This window comes from Anser anser (assembly GCF_964211835.1).
Source record: "Anser anser genome assembly, chromosome: 3".
NCBI lineage: Eukaryota > Metazoa > Chordata > Aves > Anseriformes > Anatidae > Anser > Anser anser.
The window spans coordinates 22,271,910-22,295,328 of record NC_139722.1 but is presented as its reverse complement, the minus strand read 5'-3'; the positions used below and the strand labels follow the sequence as shown (position 1 = coordinate 22,295,328).

Below are 23,419 nucleotides of genomic sequence, written 5' to 3'. Positions count from 1 at the left end.
GCTCTAATTTTGAAACATCTTTTATTTTTAGATGTATCAATTTATTCATTATGAGAAAGTATCTTAGTTGGGATTTTTTTGGGGGCAGGGGGGGGCGCGGTCGGATATTAAAGTGAAAACCTTATCTATATTTATACCAATCAACAGAATTGTAAGTTTCAGGAAATACTATCATATTTCATGTTTACAAACTCCAGGCTATTCATCACATCCTTCTTCACTACCTAATTCTGTTATTTAGCTGAAACATACCGTATACACGTGCAGGTAACATGAGAGGAAGGACAAAGAAATTGATCTAATTTAAAAGTAAAACTCCCAACTGCTATGGATTATATTTCTTGCTATTTTTAAGGATTTGTCTTCACCCAAATCCACTTCCTAATCCAACTTTCAAAAGCGGTGTTCTGCTTGAGGGAGAAGACGGTAGGAAGGCAGGAACACGCCACTTCCCCAGAAGTACAAGGAAAGGCAAAACTGCTTCTTTTACTACTTTAAGCTAGCCTAAAAGACCATGAAATTCACATCTCAGACTTGCTTCTCTTGAAAATCCTCTGCTTCTGTACCCCATGGCCTCATGCTTTCTTCTCCACAGCTGCCTTTAATTCTTCACACTTGAATTTCATATTATTAAATTATGTGTAGGTCATGTAAGGATTTTCTTTCAAGTGCTGGCATTTCAAAGGAAGACGTCAAAATTATCTGAGGCCTTGCTTAAAGACATAAATGGTAAAATTCGTTGTGTCTAATTTGTGCTTAGACTAGATTTAAGTTTTTTATTGGGTGTAACATATTGGCTGCTCTAATAAAAGATACTATTGCTACTCTTAGTCACAGTTCACCCATTTGAAAAGAATAAATATCTTTGAATTATGTTTTTTCAGGCTGTACAATACAGAAAATAAATGCTTAACAGCGCCTATTGGTCATCATGATATATGTAACTTACAGTAGGCTTGCATGGAAGTCTTACATTTATATTAGCATTTTTGCTAGTAAAAATAGCATATAAACATAAACAACTTAAAATAAGAATTCGAGTCACAGTCTTAAAATGACACAAAAGCTAACACGATTGAGATCCGAAGCAGGACATAGTATTTAAACAGGAGCTTGCTTTTAAACATAAGCTACCATGCCACCTACCGTTTAAAGCAAGAACATCCATAAAGACAACTCACTGCAGAGTAATGCAGGTTGGAAGGGGCTTCCCAGTCCAACTGGGACCCCCAGGGCTGCTGTGTAGCCTCCTGTCCCTGCCTGTGGCACAGGGGTACTCTGCCCAAAAGCCAGGACTTGTGTTTGCCTTTGTTGAACCACTGCAGCTTGCTGTGAGCCCAGCTCCTCGAGCCATCAAGGTCACCCAGAAGAGCAGCCCTACCTTCCAGCATTGTACATGCTGCCTGCATCAATTTGCAAATCAATAATTTCTCCTGCAGACACGCTGATGGGAGCACTGCAGCTGGTACCCAGACCATTGATAAAGGCATTAAGCAGTACTGGCCCTGTATCACCTCCTGAGGGACAGACACCACTAACACCGGCCACTTGCTGGACTTTGTACCACTGATTACACCCCTCTGAGCAGGGTGTTTCAACCTGTTTTCCACTCAATTTATAGTCTGCCTGTACGAATTATATTACACACACAGCTACAAGGATACTTCTGGAGATTGTGCTGAAGGCCTTGCTAAAGCAAAAGTGGAATGACACCCTCCATGTTCCCCACCCACAAGCTAGTCATCCCAAAGGCACCAAGGCTGGTCAGGCACAAATGGACTTCCTGAAGACTGTTCCCAATCATCCTTCTGTCCCTCACAAACTCAGAAATAGCTACTAGGAGGATTTGCTCCGTAACCTCCCAGGGACAATGATAAGGCCAGCCAGACCCTAGTTTCCCAGGCCCTCCTTCTTGAGGATGAGTGTGATAACTAAATTTTTTGAGTCACTGTGATCTTAGATGATCAAGACCATACCTTCAGAACCACTAAACATATATCACCCAGTTTCACGGACAGGTACACGTCCATCCAGCCAAAGTACACCTTAACTGTATCTTCCACAACTTCCTCGCGAGGGGGAGTGGAGAGGCAGGTGACCTATTCTCCGTTATCACCAGTGACAGGACCCGTGGGAACGGTGTTAAGCTGAGGCAGGGGAAGTTTAGGCTGGACATCAGGAAGAGGTTCTTCACTGAGAGGGTGGTCGCACACTGGAACAGGCTCCCCAGTGAAGCAGTCACTGCGCTAAGCCTGCCTGAATTTAAGAAGCGATTGGACTGTGCACTTAGTCACATGGTCTAAACTTTGGGCAGACCTGTGCGGTGCCAGGAGTTGGACTTGATGGTCCTTATGGGTCCCTTCCAACTCGGGATATTCTATGATTCTTCCACTGCAGGTAATGCTTCACCCTAACACAAGCTGCCTCTAGGCTTGGCGCTTCAAAGGCCTGAAGAAAAACCTTACCAGTAAGAGCTGAGGCAAAGGTGGCACTGACTTCCTCAGTCTTCTCAGTATGCTTTGTCACAAGGGTCCCCCGTCCCATCAGGCAGAAGACCCATATTTATATCAGCCTTCCTTTTGCTGTCAGTGTACATATAAGGAACCTTTCTTGCTGTCCTTCCCATCTCTCAAGCTCCAGATGAGCTTTGGCTTTCCTAACTCCGTCCCTGCTCAGCTGGGCTGCCCTTCATGGGTAGATACACAATATATATCATGATCTACACAGCAGTTAACAGCTTACTCCAAATTAAGAGCTCTCTATCTTTCCTGAAGAAAATACAACCATTTTTAATTACCTACAAAAAAACAGTGAAACACTCAAACCCGTATTTGGAAAGAAAGAAAATACAGCTTTCGGTGATGCTGGGATGTTACAGTAATATAATACATTTGGTAGTTGTATCGTTACAAGATCTAGCACTGCATTGTGCTAAACACATTAGAAAAACAGAACTCACCAAGCAAAACAAATGCCTGTACCACTCTTCAACTGCTCCTTATTTTTCAAGAATACTATTAGCCTTGCCACTCTTTTTTTTAAGGTACTGACCAACTCATGACTTCACACCACAAGATACTAAAAACTCTCACACAGTTATTAAACTGTCACAACAATACAGTAACACGAACCCACAGGATTTATTTTCAGCCAAAAATTCAAACCTATGCTGGTTTCAGTGTCTTCTGACGTGGTTTCCACAGTGACCATAGAATATGAGGTGGTGAACAGCAAACTATACTGTTCTGTAGACTTGACTTTACTGTGGACAAGTTTTTTAGATCAGGAGAAATCTTAAGATGCAGAGAGCACGCAGAATGTTCTCTGCATTTAAAAGAGAACTCCCAGAGCACCAGCAATGTGTTCTGACTCAGCAAAAATGCTTAAACTCTTATCTTTTACTCCAAACCACCACATTCAGCTTTAAGTGTTTAGGCAGTAAAATGAAGTAATTACTGTAGTTCCTAATTTTATAATGCAAAACATTTTGTACCTCTGGCTGAATTCTGGATTGATACAATTCACACACACACACCAATTTTCAAAAAACTACTTATTCAGGTCTGAATTTAATCTGCCTTTAGTTTATATTATATTATATGCCAGAATGTTTGAAGAGGAAGGCACCTGAGAGCTACTGATGCAAAGAAGGGGGAGCAAAAAAAGAGGTAAAAGACCAGGTTTTGAAAAGCCTATTACCTGCTGCTGCGATAATCCTTCAGGCATAGGGGTCATGATTGCTTCTGCATGCATACAGTCCACATCAATAAATAAATTTAGCTCCTCTTCTTCCAGACATGACGATCTATGATCTACAAATAGTTGAATAACCAAAATGTCAGCTTTTACAACACAGAGATTGAAAGACAAAGATACTTTTACCCAAGAATAGTATTTACAACGTAGCCTGATTTTCACTTACTGTACAAATGTAATTTTCTCAGCATTTCTGTATTACCTGTGAAATCACAAAAATACCAGCACTGATAGGCGCTCTAATACAGAGCGTATTTCAAAAGCTATCTCAAAGTCCTAAAATCCACACAGCAGGAGATATCCTATGCATCTTTTGCATGATTTCTCCTTTCTCTTTACAGCTAGGAGCACAGAGCTGTCCAGACTGCAGGACATGACAACTAGGGTTAAAGCTCTGCAACTCCAGGGCCTACAGTTTTAAAACAAATAACCTTTGGGATGAAATTAAACACAGACATAACATGACTCAGTGCCAGAAAATTCATACAACTTTCTATTAACTGAACTAAGAACAGTAGCCAAACATATCAAATTATTGGCCTTCAAAAGAAATGAGAATAAGGAATTCTCCATTGGTCCCTATGGACTTCTCAAAGCCACTAATTTCATTTGAAAAGCACCACCAAAGTGCACTGATAGGTGGCAGTACACAGCCAGCAAAACAGCCAGACACCAGCAGAGGAGAGAGAAGGAACTGTGTGAGAAACTGTGGCTTAGCACACAAAGAGAATTAAGGGAAGCAGTTTTGTTGGCTAGCGGAATTAATGAGATTAATCAACAAATTTGTCACATGCTCCCTGCTGATTTGGTAAGTGGCTAGAGGATTAAATCTTCCACAGATATCCTGCATCTGCTACCTAACCTCTGGAAACGTTAAGGAGGAGTACTGGGTCCATTGTAACACTAACGAAGATGATTTTCTCCTGTGTAACAACAAGAGGGTGAGGATACATTTTTGATCATTAAAGCTTCTGCAAATAATCTTCTATTTTATGGCTGTGACTCATCTAAATTTAGAACCAGTTATTAGAGGCCATGATGAGATGTGCACTAGTCCTTACAGATAGGATGCAGCTTTATGTTAGCTCACTTGCTAAAAACATCTTGTTCCAGTCTTGTGGTTTTGGCTTCTTAAAACTGTAGTTTTAGAAGCTCTGAAGTTACAACCGTTTAATTAGTTGGGCAGAAACTTGAGCAGAAAAACAGACTACCTCTCAGACTTATCCTGGAGCATAAATTTGTCTATAGTCACTACCACATGCAAAAAGTAGCTGTGGACTGTGGCTGCTGAGGGTCGTGACACAGGACTGATGTCTGTTTTAAATTAGAAGAACATAAATACTTCTAGCTTTTTTATTTTAGATCCTCTTCTGTTGTGACAGTTCCCAACTCAAAACCCAGCTTTTGCTAGAAATCAGCAAACTGATAAAGCAGAAGACTCTTTCCCTGCTTCCACTCTCAGGCACAGAGTTTTTGTTATCCTTTTTGGCCGTTACAGACATTGTAAATAGTCAGCTATCACTCCACTGAAATCCAGGTCATAACAGCAGAATTTCTTACTAACAGACACTCAGGAGTTATTAGATGTAGGGAAGTGGACAGGCTTAGTACCTTAACATGATTTCTATAATCCCCATATACCAGTATCCACCTAGCATCTATGACACTGTTATTTTTTAAGTGGACCCTTCTGTGTTGTCCTCAGGTTCCTTAGGTCACTGAGGCCTGCACCCCAAACATAAAACTACTCAAGATGCACTGACCGTACTGTGATCTGAACTGAATGTTACACTATTGCTGACAGAGCTGATTTGGCAACCTGACCTAGTGGGTGGCATCCCTGCTCATGGCAGGGGGGTTGGAACTAGGTGATGTTCAGGGTCCCTTCCAACCCAAACCATTCTGTGATTCTATGATTTGATGCAACCAGTACTCAGCTCCTAGTATAAGAAACTGCTAGGCTATTTGTTTCCTTTGTCAGAAATGACTAGAAAAAAACAACATTAGCACAGTATAACCGACACACATACCTTGGGAAATAAAAGACTTAGTTCTAATGAAAGAACGACCCTTTTTCACAGCTGCTTTTGTTTTTTCAAGTCCATCTTTGGTACCTTCTCTAGCAGCTCTCATGAGCTTTTGCATCTGTAAGATAAAAAATACAGTCTACATGTTCAGCGAATAATAGCAACTGACTTGAGCGTAACATGCAGAATGCTTTTGATCCAAATATCTCTTAAAAGAATGTTGTCAAGTGGTTTAGGCTATAAATACAGCCCAAAGTCAAAGAAATAGCTATAGTAAGTACACAAATCCCTCAAACCACAGATCTGAGCATCTGTACTTCCTAATCAAATCAAACCTTGAGAAAGGGTCTCACTTTCTGACAACCTCATATGCACACCCAATATAACAGGAATGCTTTAAGAACCCTTCTGCTTCAAACATCTGAACTTAGAATAGTCTCAAAAGCTTGACTTTACAATATATAAACACTGAAAACTTATCATTAATGGTAAGGGTTCTTATTCATCTTCTACTAACTCTGCCGAAGTATTTCTGACCTAAAAATTCGGTTCTGTATTAACTATATTCTTAAATAAACACTGTGTTTTGCAGAAAATGTTACAACTAATAATTTCAGTAATTGAAGAAATCAGTAAGTTGATCTAATTAAGTATATTTTGTAGTACAATACTACAGCAAAAAAGTTTAATGAAAAAAAGTAGTGCTGCTTTGCTAGAATATGTTCATTAAAAACTGCTTTGTACCCTTCCTTTCCTAAATGCTGCCAAGGCAAAAAAGAAAAAAAAATAAAAATAAAAACCCACTACTGCCAGAACCGTGCTGACATCATCAGTTGCACTAGAATACAAACAAAGCTGTCTTGCTGCACTCAGGCAGTTTTTTTCTGTCTGAGCTGAAGTTTTTAGCAAAAAAACAGCCTTTTCATGCTGGCTCCATTCAGAATGGCCAGCAGCGAGATTCTCTGTCCTACAATTTGATCCGACACGGACAGAGCGCCAGGGTCATGCTCGCCCTGTGGAGCTCACTGGGGTTTCACAAAGGCACCAGGGCTCACTCCTCGCTCAGACTCTGGGATAAGGGCAGGCCAATGCCCTACCTGATCTTCTGAAACTGTTACAATTTACAAATAAACATGAGAAAAAGTCCTTGACAAAGCACTTTTAAGACAAACTACATAGCAATCCAGCACATTTAGAACTATTTTAAACAAATTATTGTCCACTTTTTCAAGCCATTATTGAAAGACAATATTGTCTGTGATGGAAAAGCAATCATTTAAAAATAGCTAATTACAAAAATTAACTACACTACCTTCAGCTCATGTTTTTGCTTTAGTTGCTGAATCTCTACTGCTCCCACAGTGTTTGCCATCAAATCTTTCATCTTTTTTTCATAATGCTCCTTTAAACGCGTTAGGTCATGAGAAAGCTACAGTGCATAAAAAGACACAATCTTTTCAAAAAGCCTGTAGTGCAAATGTTATGCTAAAGTACTCAAATACATCATGCATGTTGCCCAGTCTGCCTCCTGACACACAGATAACTGAGAAAACGTTCGTTCAGGGAAGCTCCAGCCCGACGAGTGGACCGCTACTGCTGCAGATCGCTGGACTTACCAAATGTCGGCCAGGCACCTTTGCGCTGTGCTGGCAGCTATGTAAAGAGAGGGACAAAGTCACTTAGTCTAAGCTAACTGCATATTATTTATACCGTGCGCATCTCTTACAAACCGTTTGGAAATGACACATCAGTTTCAAGCTCATCATTCAGAGGAGCACCCCTTGCCAGTACATTTCTGGCTCTCTCAAAACAGCAAATCAGAGGAATTCTCAAGGGCTGAAGGAGCTGCAGAAGTTGGTGGCACCTGAGAAAATGGAGATCTACTGTACTAGCAAGTTGGGTAAGGAGCAAATAAGAAGGGAGGATGCACAGGCTTGTAGTTCCCACATGTGTGGGAGTTGGGAAGCATGCATCTTTGCACTGTCACAGCCTCATTGAACGACTGCAGGCATAAGCACCTTGTACATCAGTACAAGCACTTGCAAGGTAAGGAAGTTCTCATGGAGAAATACCCTGGAGTACTAATTAATCCTCACTAAACATTTTGAGAAAGCAAGATAAAAGCAGCAAAAATTCAATCAGAAAAAAATATTTTGTGTGCCTTATAACAGAAAAGAAGCCCAATGGAAAAACCCTCAGCTTGATGTCAACAGAATTATCTGGCACACAATCAAAGCATCAGGAAAGAGAAGGCCGGCTGAGCTGAAAACAAAGGGGCAGGTCCAGCATTTAGCTCTGCTAGGCTGGGTCAGGATGCAATTACCTCCAACACGATGATTCTGGCATTACAGCAGTGTAATTAAGAACAGAATCTAGTTCACAGCTGAGAAATATTTGATAGTACAAACATTTTCTATTCTTAAAAAATAAAATTTAAGATAACAATTCAAAACTTATAATAAAAGTGACTTTGAGGGAAGTCATACCACCACTTACAATTAAAATCATGCCTCCAACCTTCCCATGCTTTTCAACCAACAGAAAAAAATAGTAAGACAAGTCCCTCACAGGCTCTAAAAGACTTTACAAGGAGACATGCTGGGAAAACACTGCTAACATCCATCACAAGAGCTGAGGAGAAGTGAGAGTTAGTCAAAGGAATGGATAAAGGGAACAGGTATAAAGGGGAGTGGTTTCTGCCTACTACTGAAATGCTGATGCAAGGGCTTGGTTGTTTATCTTAACAATCCTAAAGTTTCAGTCTTTCCTCATCCTCCTCCAAACCCCTTCTCTAGCTTCCTGACTTCTCCAGCTCCCAGTACACCCATACAGGTGTGGGTGGTCTCTCCAACTTCTCCATCCACCAGCAAATTTATTCCTAGGCTCCTCACCCCTATCCTCAGAAGAACAAACCAACAGCCATGCTAAGACTTACAAGCTCAAGTGCAAAGTAATTCTCAGTCTCTTCCAAAGGTATTCAAAAACCAAACTCAGTTTTCTTCAGGCTAGTCCAACACCTCCCCAGAAAGAAACTGCTGCAATAGCTTGAACTTGTTCTTTCTAGTCAGGTCAAAAAACAAAACCAAAAAAAAAAAAACCACTGAAACGCACAACATCAGCACTCAGCTTACAAAGTGCTGATTTGAGTGGGATCAAGTTTTCCAGCTAATTGCTCACTCCCTGATTTCCAAAGGGCACGCAGCAAGGATGGAGGTCAGGGGAAAGCAGGTAAGGGGTACCGAAGGGAGACAAAGACAGTGAGGCTTTTGTTTTCATTAAGATAAGAAGCCTGCAAAATCAAAATAAGGGTGCCATGGAAGAACAAGTGCTGAGCAAGTTCCCTAATGTTCTTGTACATTTTCTTTTTGAAAGTGCAAGTGTACTTGGGGCCGCAGTCCCTGGAAGAATGGTGTAAAATGAGGTGGTAGTAGTAGTATTTAAATCAGGATAAAAAATATGTAGAGCCAAAAGCAGAATGCAGCTAAAGAAAGCAAGCACACCTACGTTAATGAGAAAACAAGCAGAATGGGCAGGTTCAGTCCCCAGCCTTTGGTTTTTCCTCTTCCTACTGCTGTGCTACCCCAGCCATGGCAGCCTCCCTACATCCTACTGCCACTGGAGCATTTTGCATGCTGACTATACTCAATTACGAAGTAGCTTACAGCATCTCTTACTGGTTAGCACATGCCCAGGAAGCCCTGAGGTTTTTGCAGTGATTCCAGGCACCAAACCCCGTCCCCCTTCTCAAACAAGCTGCGCCCAGTCTCTGCACCGTGCCTGCATCCTCCAAGCCCTCAGAGCGGGGAACTGGCAGCGGGACGGCTGCCCCAGCTCCCACACAAGACTTTCTTCTCACAGAAAGGGCATGAGGGCAAAAGGAGGGTAGCTGAAGGAGACAGCACAGGAGTCCAGGTCTCCTCCCGACATGCAGTCAAAAAGATGCAGGGAGGGCACAATACCCATGTTGTCAGTGTCTTCCTGGCTCCTGTGGCATGGACCAGAGATGTCACAGACACAGCATTTTAACCACACCACCTTTCTTCTCCCCTTAATAAATGGTACAAACTTCTCTTTCACACACACACAAAAATATTTTCACACCTTCAAACAACCAAAGTGAATGAAAACAGAACCAAAGTGACCTAAGACAAAAAGGTAGGGAACACTAGCACAGTTTTATGACTTTTGAGTGCCCAAAGGATCCCAAAACTTCAAGTTTTGTCAGGCTTATCCCATTTCTTCTTCACATTATTTTCCATACACATTTACCACTTACACTAATATAGTAGCTGCAAAACCGAAACTGTGAGGAACTGCCCACAAAGAAAATTCATCCTATTTTTAACGACAGTCTCTTTAAAGGAGACAGATTTCTGTCTCCTTTAAAAAGATGTTGGTATTTGAAAATGGATTGAGAAGAAGGGAAATACAGAAGAAGTGAGAAAGGCAGGTGTTGAAAATCAGGATAACCTCAATGACAGCAGCACTGCAGGATACATACATGTCTTTTGTGGTTGCCTCGCAAAAAGGAGCTGGGCATTCCATTCTTACACTCAGAATCACTTTGTTCTTCATAGCTTTCAAACTCACTTGAACTCCACCCATATTCCAGCGAGCTGTTTCCACCATCATCACCATTTTCAACATCATCATAAATCATTTCTTCTGTAAGAATTAAACCAAAATAAAAGAAAGCTACATTGAAATACCTTTTTGTTTAAACAACAAAAACCTTTTTCAGATGTACCATAAGGAATTATGCAGACTTTTGTATGTGCACTTTTTAACATGTTTAAAGCAACCCAAATTCAAAACATCCAAAATGGCAATTTGTTGGCAATTTGCTGTAACAGATTACTAGAACAGGACACATGACTGGTGTTCTGGGTACATACCATGATACCTTTAGAAACATGCCATGCTCAAATTATGCTGTTCTGTCCAAATGTCACAATATTTTTTAGAAGAAATTCAATGGAAGCTCAAACTGTAGCTGTGAAGATGTCTGCACTGAGCAGTAAACTTCCAAGCTTGCTAAGAATTTTTCATGATCAAAAAAACAAAAGCTAAAACACTCTGAGAATCAAATGAAAATGTCACTATTTCAAGCAGAACAGACCAAAGTAGCAAAAAATACATTACAAAACTCTGGTATTTTATGACTCATCATTCTTGCAGCTACAATGGCACTCCTGCCGTGACTAGGATTCTCTCCTGTCTTACCTTGTCCATCAAGTCTAAGAGCTTGAAATATTAACCTTCTCAAGATCTAGGAAGCTATTATTTCAGAGGTTGACCGAAGTACCACCCGTTAAAGTCACTGGAAAAATGTTTCCAAAATAGTTACTGAAAAAAATACTACAAATAATCACATTTCTTGGGCAACTTTTTTTTTTTTTTTTTTAAACTTTAAGCTTTCCATCGTTACCTCAGCTGCTGTTTTAGTTGGCACAGACATGTAGTACCTCAAAACAAAATGGAAAATTTTTATTGCCAAATATTTTTCAGGAAACAACCATGCATGCACCCTACTGCACCCTACATGCAGAATCCTTTGTTAATACAAGTAGAAAAGTATGGACAGTTCTGCCAGGAATCCCTATTGTCAGAGGTTATAACTTAGCATTTAAAACTGTCTCACATTAAATTCAGTAAACAAAAGCCATGCTTTTATTTTAAGATTAAAGTTTTACTTAAATTGAGAAAAAATATATACTTGAAAGAAAAGCTGACATATTCTACACATCTGGCTGATCCTAGGATTTTATGATTTTAAAAAAATACATTTTGACCAATAAAAATCTTCCAATATTAGCATTAGTTAAACTATTTTGAATTACCACGAAAGAATCTCCTCTCATTTGGAATAATAAAAATGTATTTTTTTTTTGTCTCCATGTATATCAAGATTGTCTTTAAAATAGACTGCCTGAAGGACCACATCTTAGTGGTAAACTAGCACAATGAATAATTTAAAAGAATTATCATAGTAAATCAAAATAATTCAAGACTTAACCAGGCCAAAATTTTGCAATGCAATTATTGGGACACACTATACCCAGTGATTTAGTGGATGTATCTTGTTTACATACTAATGTAAACTGAGCTCAGATAGATTTATTTTTTTTTCTTGAAACAGGAATGTCTGCCTGTCAAAATATATCAGCAATAAACATAAAGATCATGAACATACAAAGATGAAATTTCCCCTGCTACCTATTTTCTCAGAAACTTTCAGTAACTCCGGGGACAAATAGAATGTCAAAATTTTAATTATTAGTTTCTGGGATAAGCTGAAAATTCTGACAGAGGTCTTCAGCAGAGCATCCATGACACGAACATCCCCTCAGGTCAGCCTCTGGCCTCGGTCTATGTGCTTCCAGACCAAGCAATCACAGCGCAAACACATCTCTGCCCAGAGTGGCATAGTCCACTATGGGACTTTCTGGTACTAAAAGTATTCATGCCATTAAATGCAACATAATACATTGAAATAATAAACAAAATGAATGTTAGTAATAAAGTTTGCGAAACGTCTTGCCTGGATAGCACTAAGGGCAAGAAATGAGTAAGTTAAGGCTTTAAAGACAATTTTGTGCTTCACACCAGAAGTCCCAAGTGTTTTCTTGAACCATTAACATGGTCATAGCCAACTTCAGAATCAAATAAATGCCTGTACCCTGAGATCCATGACAAGTAGATGTAGAGTTTCCAATAAGCAGATCCATTCAAACAGTTTGTTAGCAGCAACGAAGCCTTAAGCACAGACACTGCGAACAAAAACCACCCAACAAAGCTGACCAAAAACTTGTTTAAACAGCCTTCTTGACCCCCTAACTCCACTATTCCTACCCAGTAAAGGTAAAATCTAGGCTTCAGCTGCTACTTTAAGATTTATTCTGCCTCTTCCAAACACTGTTGCACAATAAGGAGCTAGACCACTCCAAAGCTGAAGAAAAAACATTTCTGGAGAGTCAAAGCCAGAAAGGTGAATAGCTGCCCTGAACCTCCTCTTCAAGTGACGTTCAGTGAGCTGAACATGTTTCCATCTAACAGGTATTTTTATGTGAAGGGGTACTTCCAAGAACAGAGCAGTTCTCTGTGCAACTGTGATAATGCTGCATTGTACTAGATAACTCTTTAAAACACTCCTTCCCTACCTACTTTGCTTTGTTTAGGTCACTACAGCTACAACACCCACAACTGTAATTCTCTAATATACAGAACACAACCACTTAGGGATTTCCCAGAGTATCTATAAAACAAAGCAGAATTCAGCTTATGGGCAGAGTGGTGTAGGAGACCTGATGAGACAAGACCGTGTTAAAAGTTAGTTTTAATTTTGAACTTTGTAAGACCTATTGATTACTGTCAGAGTTCTAATTCTTTTTACATGGAACTTAGTTAATGTATCTATTCATTACACATGCACACAGGCCATATGACATTGCTTTCAACTTAAACTAAAATATGCATGGTCTCTATTACAAAGACTTCAAACCTGGTTCAGAGTCTGAATTTTCTCTTGGTACATCATCATAAATTACTTCATCTGGGTCTACAAAAAAAACAAAACAAAAAAGACATGAGCAATCACCCAAAATCTGAACAGGAGCAACAAAGAATTTTGGTTCCTTTTCCATGAAGTGCTTTTTGGAGGATATGAAATAGTTCATCACTTTCTAAAGGAAAACACAGAATCATGTAAAAGTGTATGTTAACTTTGTTTTAAAATACAACATTTTGTTATGCTACTGAATATTTTAACTGGGTACAACTGGGCTCCAGAACATGCCTGAAAAACCACAATAAAAGTGACCACGGACATTCCCGTAAAACATACATGTGCGTACACATTACATACACTGTTTATCACAACTTAAAACTGACCTTCTTCTACAGTTTAGCTCTGAACTCGCTGCTACTTACTTTCCATCCATGCAGTGTTTGCAGGATCTGCAACCCACTTTGCCAGAGCATCATCCTCTCTCTTGACCTGGTTATCTTCACTTGAGGGGAAAAAAAAGGGGGGGGGGGGCAGGGAGGGCATAAAATCATTAAAAACTACAAGACAATACTTTTAAACAACCATGAAACCAAGTCAATAAATAAAAACATCTCACTGCCTTCCAGTTCTCACTTTTAGGTTGCTACTTACTCAAAAACACTGCTTTAGTATGTAATTAGGATTTAATAATCTATTCTATCTGACAGTTTTAGTCAATAAATTGAAAACACTTCCCCTTCCAACCTCAAGAAATGCTTTTGTTTTTATTTTACTAGAACACAAAACTCTCAGATAGCATTTCCACTGTAAATAAGAGTAAAAATATGAAGAGGTATGCAGCCATTGGGCTGGGGGAGGCTGTTATCCTCCCTCTGGCTGCCACAGGTGAGGCTGAACCTGCAGCAGCCCATCCAGTTTTGGCACGCCTCTCTTCTAGAGAGATGTGGGGAAATTGACTGGAGTATAGCACAGGGCTACCAAAGTGGTCTGGGACCAAAGCTCATGCCCTGCAAGAAAGAGGTTGAAGACAGGGAGCTTACTTAGCCAGGTGAGAAGAGTGATTCAGCCGCAGCTACGACAATCTTAAAGAGAGCTACAGAGGTGATGGAGCCCAACTTTTTTTTTGTGTGCAGTATCAGATGACTTAGAAGTGGGGAATGGTCAACATATTGCAACATTTGCTTTGGATATTAAGGAAGAAAGAAGAATATGTAAAGGGTAGTGCAGCAAGAAAGACATTGCATTGGAAAGCTGCCGCACCTCCATCGTTGGAGGTTTTCACAGCTACCGTGCCATGGCTGGTCTGATCTCATGTTGGCAGTGGTCCTGCTGAGAGAAGCAGGCTACAAGATCTCCACAACTCTGTGGCAGTTGTTATGACTCTACAAAAATTATATCTTATTCGTTCAAAAATGTCACACATGGTTATACACATTAGACCTCAATCAGTGCAGATTTTGGTAAACAAGCAGAGCTATGGATTTAAGAAGATGAAAATAACAAAACATGGAAGCATCAGACATGAAAAATGAACTATTTGATTTATCAAATGCAAGTTTTCTCAGAAATTGAGGTTTTACAGATCATTAAAACATGCTGAACTGGCAATCACCTATTTTGGGGTTCCTCTGAGTTTAAAGAATTACAATGACATTCTTCAGTTGCTGACTGCATACCTGCGAAGTAGAAAAAAAAACATATAATCAATAAAATGCTTGGAATAATGTCAGTGAGGTTCAAATGGTACACTTTAGTATAAGAAGCTGATTTTACTAATATTGTTAATAAATAATCTACTTCCACACAATGCTTTTATTCTTAAGTATGTCTAAAAAAAGTATGAGTTTCTTCACACTACCTTTTCTATTTTTGCAACTGAAAGAATTCACACAGATGCAGCAATTTGGTATAAGAGCTACTAAAACGAAGTTACAATATCTGATGTATATAATTCTAATCTCTCAATCATATATTCCTCTTCAGGCAATAACAACAAAAATTTTGCTTTTACTCTCCTATATGCCAAATGGAAGTAGATAGCAAAGGCTGCAAAAAACATATAGTAGATAGAATTACAGTAGAATTGCCTCCTAGCTAAAGAGTACTGTATTCAAAGCAAAACAAATTAAAAAAAAAAAAAAGACAGGATATGGAAAGCTTTCTGCTCTCTTGACATTAAGCTGTCAACTTTGGCAATTCTGGTTACAAAATAGGGGGACTGTTCCTGTTTCTGTAATAATCCATAGTTATTCCCCTTTCCAGTTTCCTCTTCCATCTTACAATCATACTAAAGGACAAAGAGAATTCACCAAATTATCAAGGAAAAAATCCCACAGCAATTTTAAATTCACAAGGTTTACAACAAAACAAAACAAAACAAAACAAAACAAACAGAAGTGCATATAGAAAAGGTAAAAGGGACAGGAACTCTGCCAGGACCTAGATCAAGCACAATAAGGGTTTGCAAAGAAATCACTTGGCCTGAGCACTGAATTATTACTCTGGAAATTATTTCATGACATTAAGGGGGAATTAACATTAATCATTTTTAATGGCAAGATAAGACAGGAGTCCTGACTTGTGCTTTATGTTGTGATACGGTGCCAGCAAACTAAATGTCAACCATCATGGACTTAAAAGGCTGGAAAAGAACTGGCTGTGTATATTAGTTTTTTTCTTAGACATCTTAATTTAACTATCTCAATCCTAATATGGCAGAGTCCCATTAAAATGTTTTCTTTTTCCCTGTCTTTTTGTTTGTTTTAATAAACTGATGCTTTTAAGTTCAGCAAAATTTTAGTTCCCACCCCACAACAGAGCTGTTATTCTGACATCAAATCCCCCAGAGATGTCAAGGCTGAGTGGTACACAAGCATTTACAAAGCAGCACAGGTATCTGAAGTTAAACAAGGATTCCCCATCAAACAAAATAAGCTGCATAAATACAGTACCTTCTTCATCTACGGAAACACTGCGTATTATAACAGGGCTGGAGTATGCTGGCAGTATCAAAGGTAAATTGGATGGCACAGCATAGCCACAGGGCACGGGGACAGAATAGCCACCGGACACATTCGGACTTGGAGGTTCATCTTGAGGACTTGGTTCTGGGGAGGAGGATGGATCCTTTTCTTGCATTGGGGAAATATTTATGACTGAGTACGGATTTACTTTTGTTGGAATGCCTTCCACAGCAGGTTCTGATGCTCGTAGTTCCCCATTTCTTTCTAAGGTATCAGCCCCTTTAGTTAAAAAAAAATAATCAAAGTTTTATTTTTTATACCTGTTCAAGCTGCTTAACATTGCTCTTTGCAAATATCCTAAACATTTATGTGATCCTCGCTATACAATCTGCTTACAGTCTATGACACAAAACTCCCACACAGTAATGCTCTCCTCCACATTTTACAGATCAAGAATGCAACGACAGCAAAACAACTGGGTTACAAGGATGCCTACAGAAAAACAATAACTTGATCCTAAATATGGGATAAGAAGGATTCTGACAAGTGGCCAGGGTCCCCTCTTGCTTGCCATAAGCACACAGCTAAAAACCATCTTAAGCCCTCAAGTTGCAAGTCATATTTTAGAGGAATTTGTGTCTTATACACAAATAAAAGAAACATTTTAGGAATAGCCATGAGCAAAGAAAAAGCTCACTGGAGGGATGCTCTTCAGAGAGCTGTCCTGAAAATGCTCTGATAAGAAAAGGGGAAAGAAAATAACTTTTCATTTTTTCCTCCTTGAAAATAAATTATTTTCTGATACACAAACTTCCTGGTATCTCTAGAGACAAGCTGGGGCACAACATAACCAAAGGCTACTCTGAAGCAAGCTACAGAATTGGATCCCAAGCGATCAGAAGTTTTCAAGCTGTAAGCATGTCTTCACAAAAGGATGAGCAAACAAGAATTTTTCAGGGAAAAGCCATGTTTTAAGTTCCAGGTTGTCAATCTGCTCAGTCACCTGACAAGTTATTTGTCTCTCATTGCCATGAGCACAATGACTGTTTACAAAAGGAAACTGGATCAAAGTCAGCAAAATCAGCTGTTGTCAATTTGAGTAGAATACAGCGATTTCCAGAACATACCTCAGCACTGGGAACATCTGCAAGCATTGTAAAAATATTTTAATGTCTAATAAAATAAGACTCCTGTTATGAACAAGATTTTTACATTCTGACTTTTTTTTTTTTATGCACATCATAAGATCAGCAACCAGCAAGCTTAGCTGTGAAGGCAGGTTATCTCGAGCCATCTTCATGCTATTACAGCTGCAAGGGAGTAAAAGTTTTCCTGTAGCATGGCACTAGGACTGAGACTGGCACGTTGCTTTACGTTGGATGTGGATGGGAAACCTGAGAGAAACTGCGTGTGACAATGTGATTTGTGATGTGTGATTTGACAACTTGCCTTGTCAAATCTACCACAAGTCCAGCTAGCACGAATAATCAAAACATTTGCACAGCTATTCTATGGATCTCTCTTCTTTACAAGTATTTTTATTCCATCATCAGTCTTGCCTCTTTACTTAGCCTAAGGGAGGCAGAGCCCATCGGGGTGACTTACCGGTGCCGTTAGCCTCTTGGTGCTCTGCGTTACTTCCAGGATCAGGAGGAGGTGGCACAAGGGCTTGCCTGTCTGCTTCTGGTATCTCATCTCCACTGTCGAAGTCGAACTGTTCTCCCTCGTCCTCCTCTTCATCATTTGTACCCGTGGCTTTAGGCTCTTGCTCTAGAACTATGCAGAAAGACATGCTTTGTTTTTTTGCTCTTTAATAATGGATGTCAGATGTTAGGCAGGTGCTCTACTTTATGAATGAAGCCCATAAAATGACACCCGAAAATGTTACGTCACTGGAACAGAATAGAGATTTCTCAACACGTTGATACCCTCCAGCAGTTTACAACAAATCCTTTAATATAACTAAATTGCCCAGAAAGCAACAGAAACTGACAATACAGCTACCTTTTTGTCCTAGTTCATTATGGCAAAAGCAAACAAGATTTACAAAAACATTAAAGCAGCTGATTCTTTAAGCTAGAAAAGTTCACGAATGAATGTAGTTGGACAGGGACTCTTCTATATCAAATCACTTTTCCTTTCTAATTCCAATTTTCCATGCCTATTCTTTCTTAACAGAATCAAAATGACAGCGACCGTAACTTTCTTCACGCACATCATTAAAGAGCAGCAGATTGTTTTCCCTACCCCAATCTGAGACGGTATGTTACACGAGGTCATTGGTTTAAATCTATTAACCCCATTACCACACACTTCAGTCATCGAGGTACATTTTGGAATGGGGGGGGGGTTACCTTTGAAAAATGAACAGCTTAAATAAAGTACATCCTAACGTGGCTGGGACCTGGAGCATTTGGGCTATTTTTGTCTTTGCTTATGAGCAACCCGCACCACACCCTTGCTAACCCATGCAGGGGTGGGGAGCAAGAAGAAGAGCTGAGCAGTTTCCCTCGGTGCTATCGTTCTTATCCACATGAGCATGAAGAACCCAGGAGGATTTTAAACTTCTCACTGCATTATCTATCTACTGCTCTTTTTACCACATAATTGCATCGCATGAAACTTGAGGGCAGGATCCAAAGCTTCTGCTGGAGATGCTCTGCTGAGCAGGGGTGGCCACTGCAGCTGCAGGGAGGAAGCCCAAACCCCCCAGACCCTTCTGTTTCCACAAAAGGGCTCCACCCCTCCCTCTCTAGACCTGCCACAGCTGCTCCACTACCATCTGGAAAGAAAACTCGCTATCAGAGGTCTCTGTGCAGAAACATCTGTGGAAATTCTTCAGCCCAACTAACCTCCCAAGCTCCTCCCCAAAACCATTCTTAGACAGGAGTTCAACAATGCATTAAAATGTAATAAAAGCACATAGTTACAGGAAATACAAAAACAAAAATATATTTTAATAACGTAAATACACAAATATTTTATAAACAGATAAATGAAGTTCATAGGGTTTTCCCCCTCCTTCAGGTAACACGATATTAAAAACAAAGTCATGCAAGGACGGCTGGATCTCCTGAATCTGGACGCTTATCAGCTGTTCTGCCATGCAGGACTGCTTGGATTGTCATGGTAATCAGCATTCTTGCCAAGGCTTCTGTTTCTTCGGGCAGGCTGAGCCAGCATATTTTATCACAGCCGCAAATAACAAGATCTTTCATGCAGTCTCTCTGTAGGAGAGAAAGTGAACTAATTGCAAAAATATTAAGGAACAAAAAAGGGGTTTCCCTGCGTTTACGGTCACGGTTTGTGGCTGAGGCAGCAGGACATTCAGTTTAATTTTGATGCTTTTTAAAACCCTTTTGTCAGAATGCCTTTGGATTGAGGCTTTTCATATTTGCTTTTGGCCATTAGCAATACTTTTCTTCTGAAAGATGAAAAAACGCTACTGAGCTCTTCCAAGCGACTTAAAGACAACCACAGAATTCTTCCTGATTCAGCATCCACCTGGACTGCCTTTGTACTGCTTGCTGCTCAACAGGAAAGGGAGAAAAAGAAAGGAAAGGGTTTTATTATTGTCGGTGTGTTTTTGATTTGTTTTTTAAGGTTTTCAGTTTCTCTCTGTAGTTCAAATTTAGTATTTCACAGGTTTGTATTTTCCAAGTAGAGCGTTTTTTTGGGATTACCAGCGCATGAAATAGTGGTTAGTCACCCAGACTAGGCAGACAAGTAAGTAGATGGCACTCAGAAGTTGGTAACAGCCAGAATATCACAACTTAAAGTGTGCACACGCTGCCACGGGCCACTCCTCTTGCTGTTCTATACAAGCGAGCATCAGCAGCAAACCCTACCAACACATAAAAAAGCTCTTCTGCATTTTGTGTAGTGGGAGGAGAAGGAAGGTGAGATAACCAGCAAGGGTTAAACTTGCTCTGCTCACTTCTACAGGATTAGGTCACACTCAAAACCTGAGTGGTGCTTGAGCAGGGCTGAAGGAAGAGCAGGGAACCCACCTGCTCACCAGAGGTCAGCTCTAGAATACATACATTTAATTTATGAAATACCCACACCATGCAGGCAAACATCTAGGAAGCAAGACGAAGTTTTGTGGCTGCTAGTTACGGAGCTTCTGGATCAATTTTTTTTTTTTTTCCTTAGGGCCTATAAAGGTAGCTTAGGTATCATATGCCTGGTTATTCTCTGCTCCAGCACTTTCACACTGATGCAATTCCCCAGGCACACAAATCCAGCACAGTGTCATTTGTCAGAGATAGACAAAAACTGCCACTGGCAAAAAAAGGTAATTTGAGACACTAAAAGCAAAAGGAATGACTCAGGAGCCAGGAGCAAACCCTGGTCAACTGATGCGCTATTTCCCTTCAATTTTCCTCTCCATCTCCCCCCCAACAACCCAACCAACTCATACGTTACAACTGAGGGCAGAAAACCTAATAAAGAATTGAGTTTCTCAACTTAGATTAAAAAATAAATAAATTGAAAGGTACTACCTGATTTTTATTTTTTTTTCCTGTCATGTTTGTTAATGCTGCCGTGTCGTGTTTACATTTACTTTGCACTGGGAATAAACAAGGTGCAGAACTCTGTAATAGGGCACTACAGGATGGAAAGAGCCCCCAAACTGTATCAGTGGCGGGTTAGGATGAAAAAAAGACATAAAAAAGAAAGAAGTAAAGCTCCTTTCCAGATCACACGTCCTTTAGCGATGGCATACTGGAGATAAATAACCTTCCACCAGCTAGTTTTAAAACTGTACTTCAGCTTTGCATCACTTCCACATTTGTTTAATCCTGCAGGTTACGTTAATTCTTTGAACTTAGTGATCCTGCCAGTTTCATATGCAAAAGCATTCTGCTTTGAACTTTTAATTTCCAGGGAATACTGTTTCATTTTATGGAAACGTGTTTTAGTAACAAAAATAAACAGAGGATGGGGGTGATTTCTATTTGCTTCAAGTGAAGAACTGCTCAGTGCCGCAGATAAATACAGACTGTTACACAAAAAAGACATTTTGGGTAACTACAGTTTTGAAAATATGTACTGTTTCTACGGTTGTTTGTGTTACATCAAAACAGCACACACAGGAAAACATATTTTTGCTCCTGGGAAGTTCTACAATAAATTAGGAAGACACAAAACATAGTTAAGCTTGACCTGAATCTGACTACCGAAAAAAACAACATGTATCTTGCAAAATGTAATGCTTGTGAAGAAAGTTACAGTTCCTCCAATCCTTTAGGTGTAAAGCAGAAAGTGGATTTCCAGGCAATTGTGACTGCAGAAAAATACGGGGTGGGAGGGGAATGTGGTAAGTGGTGTCCAAAGATGACAACTTTTTAACATCACTTTAAAATTCATTATTTTTTGGCCTAAATTATAATCGTTTGGCATTACAGACTCTGCCTGAAATTACTTTGAATAATTACATTGGTTACTAAAAATCCAATTTGCCTTTTCACTACTACTTACATTCTTAACTTTACGAGTGCCAGCCAGAGCAATGAGAATACAATAATTGATTAAACCTCTTCATCCTATGCCAATACCATTCTGCGAGGAATTACTGATCTTCCTTAAAATCTATACTTGGAGTTTTAAAACTTGGGAAAAAAAAAAAAAAAAGAAGAAATCTGAAATAAAGTTTCCTTCAGTGTAAGTGTAAAAATGTGATTTTTGAATTAGAAGACGCAATAAATACTCTCATAATTGTTAGCACAGCATATGAATTTATGACTTTTCTGTGGTATGTTATTCAGGGAAATTACTTTTTCTTAAGCTGACTTCAAAAACAAGCTAACTTAGGCTACGTTTACAGAGACCTGCTGGGACATAAGCAAATTTAAACAATTTTATTTTGTTCTACCAATTGTGAAACATTCTTGGCACCATCTGCTTTCCCATTCATTTCCCTTAAACTATTTATAGTTTTAATAGCACAGATAAATAGTTAGATAAATAGAGTGGCATTAATTTTAAAGCTGAGATGAGGCTAGTGAAGCTTCACTAATAATTTTCTTTTAAAGATAATACAGAATTAAAACAAAATAGATCAGCACTTACACTTTGAACGTGTGTGAAGCAAACACACTTTGAATACAGTGCAAATAAAGGAGAAAGAAAAACAAAAGTAAAACTCTGACCTTCCTTGCAATCACGTAAATCAGAGATGATCTTAAAGAAGTCAGCTGAGGTTTTTTTCATGCAAAATAAAGGAAGAAATAAGAATCCTAAGCAGGAACAATTCAGCAGTCTGGGACACTGTGACGATAACCCTGGAAGCCCTGGACATAGAAGACACCGCCATCAAAAATACTTGCATTTGAACATATCTGTTTTAAGGTTTTAACAGTGCCTTTGAAGACTGAAAGAAGGCTTCTACATAATCAGGAATGTAGTCATTGCATTCTGTTGTAGGTATTTTTGTTTTGTTTTTACATAAAGGTTAGCAGAGAACTATGGAACAAAACAAGGAAATGTATCTACTACATTTGAAAAAGTCCACAACAAAGAACGGCCCAAAGACTTCAGGACATGGTAAATATCCATGTTGCCAGAAGGGAAAACTACTTTTCCTTTTTCCCTTTAGCAAGCAGTTTTCTTCCAATGCACTTTTTATTTTTTTCTCTCTCAATTTTGCCTCTGGAATGTCTGTAGTCTCTCTCACATATTCACTGAACGTCAAATTTTCTTTTTTTCTAAATGATAAATATTTTAGTCACTTTTATCATATCACCAACTACACTGACCGTAATGAAGAAAAGTAGACATTGCTTCAGATGGAAAATGTCATTTAGTGAAAAAATATTAATGCAGTTGAAGCTAAAGCAAACTGGAAGAAGCTGCTTGTCCTTATTCTGATATGCAACCTGAAAACATTTCTCTTTTCTACTCATGTAATTTGGATTGCCACTAGATATTTAATACAACACAGACCTGTTGTCTCCCTTCAAACTGAACTCCACGAATCCTTTAACTTGCTACAAATTCTTGAGTATCCTGAAATAGGGAAAAGCTTTCACTAAAATCATTTACTAGCTCAAATACATTTAGATATTATAAAATGTTAAAGTGAAGCTTACAAATCAAAGCAAACAGCCAGGCAAAACAATTCAAGTATTTATTATTTAACCTTGATGCATTCCAGAGATGTT

General features: G+C 39.3%; 1 protein-coding gene across 8 annotated transcripts in view; it reads right to left on the bottom strand.

Moving 5' to 3' along the window:
• ARHGEF10 (Rho guanine nucleotide exchange factor 10) overlaps nucleotides 1-23,419 on the bottom strand; it is a 120,743-nt gene that overhangs the window by 71,390 nt on the left and 25,934 nt on the right. For 7 of the 8 annotated variants that reach the window (XM_083829898.1, XM_083829902.1, XM_083829900.1 and 4 more), the window contains 9 exons: nucleotides 17,859-18,029; nucleotides 16,242-16,532; nucleotides 14,903-14,966; nucleotides 13,713-13,792; nucleotides 13,285-13,341; nucleotides 10,285-10,448; nucleotides 7,096-7,212; nucleotides 5,787-5,901; nucleotides 3,700-3,812 (listed from right to left, as the gene is read on the bottom strand). In XM_083829898.1, coding sequence (XP_083686024.1) covers nucleotides 3,700-3,812; nucleotides 5,787-5,901; nucleotides 7,096-7,212; nucleotides 10,285-10,448; nucleotides 13,285-13,341; nucleotides 13,713-13,792; nucleotides 14,903-14,966; nucleotides 16,242-16,532; nucleotides 17,859-18,029 — 1,172 coding nt within the window. The remainder of the gene's footprint in view (nucleotides 1-3,699; nucleotides 3,813-5,786; nucleotides 5,902-7,095; nucleotides 7,213-10,284; nucleotides 10,449-13,284; nucleotides 13,342-13,712; nucleotides 13,793-14,902; nucleotides 14,967-16,241; nucleotides 16,533-17,858; nucleotides 18,030-23,419) is intronic. The other variant, XM_083829903.1, reaches the window with a different exon arrangement.